The sequence below is a fragment of the Arvicanthis niloticus genome, chromosome 9, assembly GCF_011762505.2.
Source record: "Arvicanthis niloticus isolate mArvNil1 chromosome 9, mArvNil1.pat.X, whole genome shotgun sequence".
In the NCBI taxonomy this organism is placed as follows: domain Eukaryota; kingdom Metazoa; phylum Chordata; class Mammalia; order Rodentia; family Muridae; genus Arvicanthis; species Arvicanthis niloticus.
The window spans coordinates 18541458-18554685 of record NC_047666.1 but is presented as its reverse complement, the minus strand read 5'-3'; the positions used below and the strand labels follow the sequence as shown (position 1 = coordinate 18554685).

The window sequence follows — 13228 nt, the reverse complement described above, 5'->3', positions numbered from 1 at the left end:
CATATAATTCCTGGATGATTTGTGTCTATTTTCCCTGGTCAAAATGACTCTGAAGGATCCACCATCTATGTCAGTGCAGTGATCTGATCAGATCTGATCATACCATTCAACCCAGGAGCTCTAAACTCAGAGAATGTCAGCACCTCTTAAGCTGTCTCCCAGTTCAACACCCTACAAATATGTAGGTGAGGACAAAGATGTTGTCTAGTGTCAGATCACCTCCGTGGTCACTTAAGATTATTTCTGAATTTGCTGATTCCTGGGAAGCTCAGGACCACAGTGACTGTCACTATCTCAATTTAATTTCAGACAGGGTTCTGTTTTTTTTTTTTTTTTTTTTTTTTTTTTTTTTTTTTTTTTTTTTTTTTTTTTTTTTTTTTTCTATTCCTGTGATAAAACACTCTGACAAAAAAAAAAAAAAAAAAAAAAAAAAAAAAAAAAAAAAAAAACCTGCAAAAGGAGTTTGAAGAGACTTATTTTAGCTTATGTTCCTAGCAAGAGTCCATCACTGGATAAAGTCATAAAAGCAGAAGCTTGAGACTGCTAGTAACACCACACAGCCAAGAGCAGAAAGAAGTGAAAGTGTGCCTGCTCACTTGCTTGCTATATTGTGCTCAGCTTAAAAGTTCAGGTGCACTTGCTTAAGGAGTGATGCCAACTGAAATGGGCTGGGTCTTAACATATCAATTAACTAGCAAGACAATCTCCCACAGATGCTCCCACAGATCAACCTGAGGTAGCCAATTCCTCATAGAGACTCTCTTCACACTTGATTCCACACTGTGACACATTAACAACATAACTAGCCATTGAAGGAAGACCCAGCCCTTCATTTTATTCTTCCTTGATGCTATCTGCTCAGTTCTTGGACAATGTTTCCTCCTAAGGTTAACTGGAATGAGCCTCTAATTTTCTAAGTGTCATTCTGTCTACTGGTAAATTCCAGTCTCAACAAGCAGGACTCATCTCGATTCTGCCTTGTAGAGAAGCAAGAGAGTACTGGATAGCTCTAGTTAGCCCTATTGTATACACTTCTCAGCACAACCATAGTTAAATACCCTAGGTTATACAGTGATCCACAAATTGTGCCACATTTGAGTCTTGCTCTGATGATCATGATATTTACCTGAGTTATCAAGAACAATTTATAATGTATCCTAATGGTTGTACATGAAATATGATTTGAAATTTGTTGAAAATAAAAAGGTTTCTCTCATAGTTGTGCTTATTTTTATTATTCTAACTGTATGTTGAACCAGTACAGCATTCAACAACCTGTGTTTTTATACCTGTAAGAATACCCTGGAAATGTATGATCAAAACTATATTGTATGAAAAAGTATTCAATTAAAAATTATGTATGGTGCTAGCACTTTGGTTTGGTGGGTCAAAATTTTGTTTCTTAAGACAGAAACACTGACTTGATTTGCCTGCAGGGAATTTACTTAAAATTAGGTGGATGCTAGGTGAATTATGCCATCAATAAATTCAGTACTCCAATGGAAAAATGAAGAGGAGACAAGAAAAATTTTCTGATGCTTCTTAGTTTACTTTGTGGTAAAAATAAGAGAGTTCCTGTCTCAATAGATAGATAAAAACAACTGATTCTTATAAGTTATCCTCTGATCTCCATAATAATTTTGTTACATTCATATATGCTCACATGCATTCACAGACAATAAAAATATAATTAATAGAACACAAAAACTCAAAGTTTGACTAAAAGTTTATTTTTGCTTTCTGAGAATCAAGGGTGAACCTCTACAAAAAGGACTAAAGAAGTTCTGGAAAGAGCAGACTAGCGCTCTAATGTGGACTATAGATAGAACATGCTTTTTCTAGGTGAGTCTTCACATTTTGTCCCTTGTCCATGATGCTCTTCAGGACAAATTCGGGCTGTTTACTGTCTCATAAGTTTAACCCTTAAATTTGCAGACATAGGGCAACTTCACTTCACATGTAATATCTCTCCATCTTAGAAATCCTGGGAAGAAAAAGAGGTCAAGCAATTAATAACTCTGAATCTTGGGAATCTTAAAGAAGAAATACCTCAATGTATGGCCCCAATTTTAAAGTCACTTCTTCATGCTAACCAGTGTTAGAATCTAGGGGAAGGAGATACCCAGGAAGCCAAGAAAGAAGATGAGCAAAAACTCATACCATTTTCTAGCTCAGAGCTACCCAGGGAAGTGATAAGAAGGGCATGCATTTAGGCAATGAGGCTCTTCTCTTTCTTACCAGAAGCTCTTGACAAGCTGCCACAGAAACCACGGTCTAAGGCAGTAGATGGGTTCCTCTCCCAGTTAAAGTAATTCATCACGTCATTGTTACTCCACTCCCATCCGCCTCCATTTGGTTCTGCACCCTAGTGAGGAGGTATGCAGATAAAAGGAAGGGTCCAAAACTCTGCATGTGTACAACCATCAGTGAATCCCTGCATTTCCTCCCAGCCTCCCAGAACTTGGGTGATCATATGCAGCTTTCAAGACCACACCAATAGAATTTATTCTTATTTTTATGTCTATTTATAAACACAGAAACTACTGATGGAATTAGTACCCTTGAAATTTTATTCTAAATATAAATGGTGCTAAATCAGCAATTTACTTTAAAATGAAAGGAAGGTGATTATTCTATTAAGAGAAAATATAGATTGCCTCTTTATTCTGTGCCTCTTGACTGGTTGTGTGCATGCTCCCTGACACTGAAGAAGAATGATTCCAAATCCTCATAGAGACCTCTGTAAAAGTCAATAATAAACACAGGAACTTCATTTGAAGTTTAAGACTCTCATAGAGGTCAGCTCTACAACTGCTTCTAATGGTTTCCCTGGTCCTGATGTCATGTGGGGTCTGACCTCTGTCTTTCAGGGTTCACTCTGGGGAGGCATAGACAGTGTATACCAGCATGACAATAGCATTGAGAGGAAACAGAGAATAAGGTACCCTACCAGAGTGGGGTCATGGAGCCCAATCCAAGAATATTGGTAGCTGTTCCCTGTGCTCTTCACCATGGAGGACAGGAATGAAGCTTCAGCTCCATTGAGCACAGATACGAGGTGTCCTTCGGGCCTCTTCTGGCAGGCCAGCTATTTGAGTATCAAAATGAAAAGGAGATTTAGACTTAACTGGAAGACATAGGTAAGTGAGAGGAGAGGTTATGTTTAAAGTCAGCTATTCTCAGATAGAAGGAACTAGGGAGAATGGAACCTAACATACACCCCATGTTCCTTATATACTTTCTCCTTCCCAGCACTTACTTCTGCATCGAACCAGGTCTGTGGTATCTGAAACAAGGCATAGCAGTAGGAGCCATAAGCCCGAGAGCCCTTGGGGCAACTTATCCGTGCAGAGGGTATTTTCTTCGGGGAGTCTTCACCTGAAGTGGAGGGAGATGTATAGAGCAATAGGGTGAGATGAAAAATGAGATTTAGATAGAAGGTCAAAATAGGGATATGTTTGTAGATTATCTTTTGGATGAAAATCATTATCAAGCCTTCCAATAGTCTTTGAAAAAAATGTGAGGAACAGGTATAATAAGCAGTACAGCAAATTTTTTCTCTTTTTTAAATAAGCTTTAGTCCTTGACTACACAAACTCTGGGCATAGAGGGTAAAATTCAGTTGTCCATCTTTCTTCTTCCATAGAGCTCATTATTCACCATCATATTTTCAATTTTTATCCTAGCAACATAGACTACAGCATCCTGACAAAATGAGAAATCTTGTCTTTCCACAGCGACAGACCACTGTGATACCTTCTAAAACTAATGGCTTGGAGGAAGGCAGGATATTAGAGAACTTGCAGGCAGTTTTCCTGTGTGGATGTTCCTCCTAATCACCACATGAGACTTTCCTGTAAGAGCTCATTGCTACAGGCAGAGAGAGTCTTACCTTGCACCTGAGATAAGAGCATCAGACAGGAGATCAGCATCCAGGACATAATGAGGAGGGCCATGCGAGGCAGCATCTTGTCTGTGAAGGAGGAACAGCCAGAGTAATTCTGGGCAGTGTGGTTAGTGAGAACTTTCAGAGAGAAGCATCCCTCCCCTTCCTTCATTAACTCTCAAGGGAAAAATTATTTCATCCTGTCTTTCTTCTGTGATACAGAAAATAAATGGAAACTGATAGTTTTTCCTCTCCCTTATATCTTCTTAAATAGTCCAAGTTAAATAGCCACAGCTCTGTGTTGTCTGAGGACACAGACATCTGTCCTGTGTGTGAGAGATGTACCCATGCCTACCTCTCGTCATCTTCCAGCTCCCCCTTACCTGTCTTGCAAAGATCTGGATGGTTTGTTAGGACACAGATGACTGTTTTTATAACAGGACTTGTGGGACGGGCATCCGAGTAAATAACTGGAATTCAGATTAGGGTGGTGGGTAGCATTTGGCATGGACTCAAAGAGTTTCCAAGAAAGCGCAGGCAACTCTTCTAGTAACTACTGATAATTGTCATAAATATTACCTCCTTCCTGTTAGCAGCACTGCTTTACCTCAGGTGTGAGTGAAGTTTGAACCATCCACCCCCTCTTCCAATATTCTGTTCTGGGAAGTATAAGCAAACAATGGCAGCATTGGGACACAAATTATGCTGTGACATAGTTTTTAAAGTACTACTACCTCATCAGTTAAGAAAAATAAAACTATTTAGTTTTGGAAAATAAATATGAGTCAATTTGAAAAACCTCACTTGTATAGAGACTATTTAATATTCATCTGGAAGTCTAAAAATTAGAAAGGACTGAGTGGATTAAAAATTGTACATGTAAATTAATTGACTGAAGGTGATGAATTCATACTATAGGAAGAAATGATGATTTTAGATATGTTGATAAAGCTTCATATCATTATGTAAAGTTAGCTTTTAATAAGTAAACATTCTTATACACAACTTATGAAAAATCACCTCAACAAACTTTCCCTGCATGCATTGCTCTGAGATTAGTAATAAGTCCAAGTTCATTGTATTCAACCTGGCAATTTTTTACCTTGGGGAACAATCCACAGCCTAATATCTTACAGTACCAGGGATTTTGTGGACCCTTTTACAATAGCTGTCTAAGTCTACTCTTTATTTCACAGTTTGTTTCCTTTTGTTTGTTTTCACACTGTGACATCTATATCCTGCTACCAAAAAAGGATCTACTCCCATAGCTTTGGTTAAGTCCAGGTCACCAGCCTGTGTTCTTCTTCTATACATGTAATTAGCAAACAGTCATTGTCAGTCAAGCCCTGTGACACATATCTGCAATACAAACTACTCAGGATGCTGAGGTAGAAGGGTTGCAAGTTTAAGCATCATCTGTCTGTGCTAAAGCATTCAAGGCAAATTTCAGTAATTTGAGTATCTTATTAAAAGTCTATCTAACCAAAAAGTAGAGAGAAGTCTGTACACATAAGCATTTGCCTACTGTGGGAAAACCTTGGGACACATCCATAGTAGCACATGCGCATGAAGAAGACATCATGACTTTGAAGCACATTTGACTTTGATTAACAGAAAATTAGTTAACTGAACTAAAAACCAAATCTTGTGTATATTTGTTTAATAGTCTTTATGACTAACTGGAAAAATCTGAAGACTTAAGTACAGCCATTGTTTTTAGGTTACAAAAAACTGTAATACCAATGCAACTAACTGTTCTGTTTCTCTGTGTAGCCCTGGCTGTCCTGGAACTCACTCTGTAGACCAGGCTGGGCTTGAACACAGAAATCTGCCTGCCTCTGCCTCCCAAGTGCTGGGATTAAAGGCGTGTGTCACCACCGCCCTGTGGTACTTTGCTTCTTACCTGAAAAGCAGGTTGATAAATATCAGTTGTTAACCCGTGAAAAATTTATTAACATATATTAAAAGGGATTGATGCAAATTAGTAAATACTTTTAATATGCCCCATCATTGAACTTTGAACAATTCATTAGGGAAATAGAATTAGGACCCTTAATACATTTTAGAAATACCATTTTATCCTATCGATAATGTTATTAACTGTGCAAAAGTTTTTTAGTATCACTGGTTCCCATTCATTGTTCATTTTAGTACCAGAGCTATTAGTGTTCTGTTCAGGAAATGGTCTCCTGTGACAATCGTTTAAGAGCACGTCCCCATCATATTTTCTATTATATTAAATGTAGGTTCTTTGATCTACTTGAACTTGAGTTTGGGGATTATGATCAGAATAGAAATAGGTGGGGGACATCTCTGGAACTAGCTGGAGATCTGGGAAGAACAGACTCCTAAGTGTCTATGGGGGTGACACTAGCTGAGAAAACTGCCAGTTGGGGATATGGAGATGGAAGTGGCTACCACAAAACCTTCAACTCAAAATTTGTCCTGCTTTCAATATGTGCAGGGATAAAGATGGAGCAAAGATTAAGTAAATGACCAACCAATGACTGGTTTAAAGAGACATATACCATGGGAGAGTTCTATCCCAGAACAAGGTGATACCCAAGGAGATCTTCTCCCTCTCTAAGGAGAAGCGAAAAGGTAATGAGGGAAGGAATTGGTAAGGGAGAGTCTGGAAGAAGGATGAAGCTATTGTCAGGATGAAAATTGAATAAATAATAGACTAATTAATTTAAAAGTACTGTGCTGTGAAAGTGTGCTGCGAGGTTTAAGATTGAGCTCAGCAGTACAGTGAAACAACGATGATTGTCAAACCATGAAAGGGACTCTGCATAACTAATCTAAAATTCTTACAAATTTTGTAATTAACAATCACTCTGAAATATAATTTAAAAAGATTTTTGGCAAACAACTTAAATAATGGGAATGGTCTAATGGAACGTGAACATTAGATGGAGATGGCAGTTTAGAAGACATTTATGAGTTTTGGATTTGGAGATAGTGATTAAAATCTTGACCACCTCTCATAATTTCTTACTCATTCCTATTCATTAAGTAGGCTTAATTGATAATTAAGTCTTTTTATTTTATACTTCTCTCTTCTACCTCATTCAGGAGCTCAGCATTGCTACACTGACTTTCCTGTTTCACCTTTTCTCACTCTGTCACTTCAACTTACCTACAGATACACATGAGAAGTTTCTGATGATGGGTCACTATGCTAGTTCTCATTGATGGTGGACCTAGAAAAGGACAGGATGATAAGCTTGCAGGCAGTTTTCTTTCATGGAATGTTTCTTATTACCACATGTGAGTCTTAAGAATATTCCCCTGCTCTGAACATTCTCAAGGAGACCAGTGATGCCAAGGTAGAAACCCAATCTTGTCCCCGATATAGAAGTATAAATCAGAAAAGCAGCATTGGAAAACAGGCCGGGAGTAGTCATAGGATGCATAAGATTCAGTATCATAGCTGGGAGGAGGCAATCAGAGTCACTAAAAGGAATGTGATCGTAAAGAAGATAATCAAACTTACACTATCTCTATCCTACTGCCTGTGTTTAATCTGCTTCTTATTCCCCAGTTCCTTTTCATTTTCCTAGTATTAGTACTTTACATGCTCTGCTTTCACTGAGAAATCTTACATCAGCAATTGTTGTAAGAGAACTATTATGTTAGAGTTAGAAAGTAACAGTTAGAGAACTAATAGACACAGTTCATGTTCTCTGATAAAGACACCACTTGTTTCCTCTACCTCACAAGCTAGACCCTCTTCTAGGACTTTCATTTTTCTTCATCTCTCACAAATCTGACAGTTGTCATCTACACTAGTTTGTAGTGACAGAAAATAGATACTGTTATTTCATAAGATTATGTAAGGAAAGGGCAGTTATGTGCATGATGGGAATGCATATGATAAGGCCATGGGTAGGGTTTGTCATTGCTTCCAGAAAATTTACATAACCTTTGGGTTTGGCTGGTTAAGAATACTTCCTCTTTCCAGTGAGTGTGTCAGCTTTTTTCAAGTTCAGGGGGAAATTTTTTCCTTAGCTCCTTCCTTATTGTTTATCTGTCTGTAATATCAATTCTTATACTAGATATTCAAAGCTCATATAAAAATGAATTGCTTCTAGTTTATCTCAAGAACTTATATTTAACTTAGATAATATGCTTATAGTTCTCTAATATCTTTTTGTAGAATTCTGTGTCGTAAGTGTAGCTGAGCAAATGAATTAGACTTAGTACCAACATTTAAGATTACATAAGGAACTAAGGTTTAGAGCAGGCAGGATGAGTCAAGTATGCTGTCTGAGTCAAGTATGCTGTCTCTGTTGAATAATGGCATAATGCAAACTGGTCAAAAAAGGAGGCACCCAGAGAACTTAACACTTAAGGGGGATGCAATGAAATGATGTAAATTGAGGAAGCAATGAATAGAGGCCAAAGAAATGTCAGAGCCAGCAACATACAAAATCAACACAAGGCTTTATTCCTTATAAAGCACACCTCTACTTCAGAAACACATAGTGCTCTTAAGTCTCTCTTGAGCTCTATTTCAAAATGGTCATTTGTCTATGATTAAAACCAGTACCCCCTCATTTTCATTGAGAAAATAGCCAGGAACATGTAGACGTGCTTAAATGAAAGGGTGTGTGTATTTTATTTGGATTATTTCGGTTTGGTTTGGTTTGGTTTGGTTTGGTTTGGTTTGGTTTGGTTTGACTGGGAATGTCTACAAAATTCGACCCACACACTGTTACTGCTAATGCAGCTTATGAATAAAAGTAGACGTCTGTACTGATGTTCTAAATTTAACCTCAAATTTTATGGACTCAAGATGAAAGGTCCATGGAAGGTTTTCAAGTTACCTAATCATAAGTATAGGCATTATATTCTTTTCCTAAAAGGATAAATGCATTTTTATTAATCATTTTATTTGTTTATGTTTCAAATGATATCCCCCTTCTCAGTTTTCCCTCCACAAACAGCACATCCCATGCCATCCCCCCTTTGCCTCTATGAGGGTACTCCTCCACTGACTCACAACTCCTGCCTCACCACTCTAGCATCCCCCTATGCAAGAGCAACAAGCCTCTACAAAACCAAGAGCCTCCTGCTCTATTGATGCCAGATAAGTCAGTCCTCTCCTACATATGTAGCTGGAGCCATGGATCCCTTTATGTATACTCTTTGGTTGGTGGTTTAGTTCCTGGGAGCTCTGGATGATCCAGTTAGATATTTTTATTCCTATGGGGTTGCAATTCCCATCAGCTCCTTCAGTCCTTTCCCTAGATCTTCCACTGGGGTCCCTAGATTCAGTCCAATGTTTGGCTGTGAGTATCTACATATATATTAGTCAAGTGTTGGCAGAACCTCTCAGGGGACAGCCATATCAGGCTCCTGTCACCAAGTGCTTCTTGGCATCAGCAAAACTGTCAGTGTTTGGTGTCTATGGATGGGAGGTGTCCCTAGGTGGGACAGTCTCTAGATGAGACTTTAGTCTCTGTTTTATTTTCCCCTGCCTTTCTTTTGGACAGGAACATTTCTGGGTTAAAATTTTTGAGACGTGTGGGTGGCCCCATTCCTCAACTGGGAGCCGTGTCTATCTACAGGTGGTCTCTACAGGTTCACTCTTCTCTTTGTTCCTTATTTCAGCTAATATCATCCTCATTGGGTCTTGAGATTCTCTCACTTCTCTGGGGTCTGGGACTTTCTATTAGCTACCCCCAATTCTCCATTCCCCACTGCTCCATATTTCTGCTTAATTTCCTGGCCCTCTGTACTTCTTTCCATACCTGACTTTTTTCATACCTGAGCCTGCCCTCTTTTTCCCTTCCCATCCTTCAGGAAATTCACAGGCAAATAAATGGACTAGAAAATAGTATCCTGAATGAGGTAACCCAGACACACAAACATTCAGTCACACACACACACACACACACACACACACACACACACACACACACATATACACACACACAAACCAAACATGATATTTACTCACTGATAAGTGAATATAACCCAAAAGATCAAAATACCCACAGTATAAGTCACAAATCATATAAAGCTTAAGAAGCCGAAAGACAAAAGTGTGGATGCTTCAATCCTACATAGAAGGGGGAACAAAATAATCAAAGGAAGTAGAGGGAGAGAGGTACCTGGACAAATGCATTTTTATAAAATGTATGTAAAACTATATAAGTAAAAATCTAGTACAGTCAGTAACTTTGCAGAGAAATGTTGGTAGATATCATTTCATTGTAGGTATGCATTAAATTCTCAGAGAATAAAAAATAATTACAGAGTTAGAGTGATGGCTCAGAAGTTAAGAGTGTAAGCTGATCTTGCAAAGGTTCACAATTGACTTCCCAGCATCCAAGCTGGACAGCTCAAACTAGACAGTAACAGTAACAACCACTCCAAGAGATTCTTTGTTACTTTTAGCCTTTACCTCTCTCTCTCTCTCTCTCTCTCTCTCTCTCTCTCTCTCTCTCTCTCTCTCTCTCTCTCTGTGTGTGTGTGTGTGTGGTGTGTGTGTGCGTGTCTTTACACACACACATGCACCTAAAACAATAAAAAAATTAAGAAATTCTTTCATATTGGATTTTTCAGGTAATTATATACTAATATAATTGTTTTGGAACAAGTGAATACTAGCAAATGAATCAAGAATGGAATACATCACAAACTCTTAAAAATGTTCACTGAGGAAAGAAAAAAATTAAGGTTAAAAGAACCTGAAGGGCTAGTATGGTGAGAGCTGGCCTAGCAAAGTGCTTGCCTTATTGTCATGAATACCTGAGTCCATCCCCAGAACTCATATTTAAAAACCAAAGCTTGCCTGGGAATGTTCCCTTTTAAGCCCAGCATTGGTAAGGGGGAGGCAGAGACAAATAGATTGTTGAGGTTCCATATTCAGACAGCATATCTTATATAGTGAAGACTGAAAGTTTTTCTGTGTCCTTACATGCTAGCCTAGCATGTGTGAGTCCCTGTCCAATCCCTGTCAGAAAACAAAGGCTGATGATGGCGTGACACTTAAGAAAAAAACCAAAGGCTATCCAATGGCCACTGTATGCATGTGAATACAGATACACACAATGCTACACAGACATATATACACAAACAATACTAAAAAGATTTTAAAGTCTATGAAAACAAAATTTAATAAGAACACGTACTGAGTTTTATTTAATAAGATATCTTCTGGAAATCAACTGAGTAACTATGAATGGGTACCAACATTTAGTTATGAAAAATTTAAATTTTCTCTATTGTGAATAATTTATAGATAAGTGAGGTGTGCAAAATTGCTCATATATATATATATATATATATATATATATATGAGCACATATGCTTTCATACATATGTGTATATGTATGTATATATATGAGAGAAAATCCATATATATCCCATATATATTTCAATATATATGGATTATACAGATATATGTAGAAACAGAAGGAAAATTTTCTTACTATGAATGTTTATGATTAAGGTATTAGCTCACATTTATTTTCAAATGTCCGGTACTTATGATACTTAGGGTAAAAGAGGATATGTTTGGCTTTCAAACAGTTCAAGACAAAAGAGACAGAGTTGGGCTGAGAATAGAGAAACAAAACAAATATCCTAAATTTTAAAAAGTAATAATCCAAAAAGAAGAGATAAGACCATTTATACTTGTTTTCTAGTTCACTGTTTAAAATTTTCCTAAGAGAATATTCTAATTTACTATACAGGCTCCTATTCAAGGATAACAAATGTAGCTTTATACAATAGAGTAATATTTAATATGTGGAATCATATAATCAATTAAATATATCAAATGAAAATGTATAAATATATGTAAAACAATAGCACAGTTGATTCTCCTGACATTAATGTTCACGCCCTTTGGTAAAAGCTCATTAAATTCAGCTGTACTTAATCTCAAAATTATAAATCAAATAACTAAAGAAAACCTCAGTCAAATTTTGTTTTTAAATGAAATAATATAATACTTGTAATAAAACATTGGGGTATAATGTCTCTAACTGCAATGTAACACCTTTGTTTCACTAATGATTAGCTAGACATGGAAAATTGCTCAGTTTCTATGCTAACTAAATTGGCCTTGGGCTACTTACAATTCATTTCTTGACAAGGAAGGAATCCTTGTTCTTGAAATGACCAAAGCTAGATTTTAAGGTCTCCTCTGTCAAAAGATAAGGTATCCCCTTTGTACATTTTATCTATCTTCCCTCTTGTGTTAAATAATATTTGGATGGTTTTATGTAATTGTATTTAGAATATGAGTGGGAAATGATCCCTTTACCAAGACTCCGGTATACTGGTTCCAAGCATGGCATATCTGGAAAGTTACTGGAAGATGTTGTATAAGGCCTCACGTCAAAAATAGCCTTGAGCTGGTTTTTATTGAACACGGGCCAGTAAAAACACCCTGCTTTGAGATACAGTAATTTTATGTCCAGGGTGTCACTTTAGGCATTTCATCTTGTTTTAAGGTGATAAGAAAAACGTAACAGAGAGATAAAATGAGGCTATATGCGCCATGTAACATAAGATTGAGTGATAGATTTCAAAATCTCTGAGACCAATAAGCAAAGCTAGGAAAGAACTGGAAATTTGACATTGATTACTGGAATTGGGGCAGTCACAGGCATTTAACTATGCCTATCTCATGACCTGTGCCATTATTAGGGCCAATAAAGTCTTTATCAGAAAATTGTGGCAATTTCATTTGATTTCTAACTCACACATTGAACCTGGGACAGTTCCATAATTTATCATGTTAGCTGTAATGCTAGGAAAACAACTACATTTACATATTTTATAATGGTGTTACACATTGTTAATTTTTATTTTAGGGAAAGTTATATATAATATTAAATGCTCATCAATCAGGAAAACCAAAGGTTATGTTTTAGTCTCATAATCTTCATGTTTACTCAAACAGCTTCCTCAAGTCAGCCTAACTCTGTACTTTTGAAAATGTACCTTTAGGTGGGATATAAACACAAGTATAATAAGTACTTGCTTAACCTTGCTGCTTTTCTTTTCATTATGAGTTATTCTCCAATGAACAATCTAAAGTTATAGGTGATTAAATATTGTCATTCTTCTTGAGTTGGACAGGGACTCACACACGCCAGGGAAGCATTTAAGTACTCAGATATATACCTAGTTTTTATTGTACTATTTACATTTGAAGCAGAGTTTCACTCAGTTCTCAGGTTGGCTAAAAATTTGTGATCCTCCTGACTTTGTGTCTTCGATAGCATGAGTTATAAGCCTGTGTCACTAAGCCCAGGTTGTATCTTCATATTTGCTTTACTAAGAATATATTTTTCATGTGATATATTTTGTTTATGGTTT

General features: G+C 37.1%; 1 protein-coding gene across 1 annotated transcript; it reads right to left on the bottom strand.

The window, feature by feature from the left end:
• Window positions 1-1703: 1703 nt before the first annotated feature.
• LOC117715244 (regenerating islet-derived protein 3-beta) lies at window positions 1704-4329 on the bottom strand. The gene is made up of 6 exons (XM_034511959.2): window positions 4270-4329; window positions 3893-3973; window positions 3260-3378; window positions 2951-3088; window positions 2239-2365; window positions 1704-1984 (listed from the first exon to the last, which is right to left on the bottom strand). Exons 2-6 carry the CDS (start codon window positions 3966-3968, stop codon window positions 1917-1919), a joined length of 528 nt encoding a protein of 175 aa, XP_034367850.1. The 5' UTR covers window positions 3969-3973; window positions 4270-4329; the 3' UTR covers window positions 1704-1916.
• Between the last annotated feature and the right edge of the window lie 8899 nt (window positions 4330-13228).

Coding starts and splice junctions, on each gene's coding strand:
- LOC117715244 (XM_034511959.2), bottom strand. CDS start 3,968: ATGCTGCCTCGCATGGCCCTCCTCATTATGTCCTGGATGCTGATCTCC. Junction 3,379..3,892: donor GCTCTTATCTCAGGTGCAAG/GTAAGACTCTCT, acceptor CCTCCACTTCAG/GTGAAGACTCCCCGAAGAAA. Junction 1,985..2,238: donor CAGCTTGTCAAGAGCTTCTG/GTAAGAAAGAGA, acceptor TTTTCTTCCCAG/GATTTCTAAGATGGAGAGAT.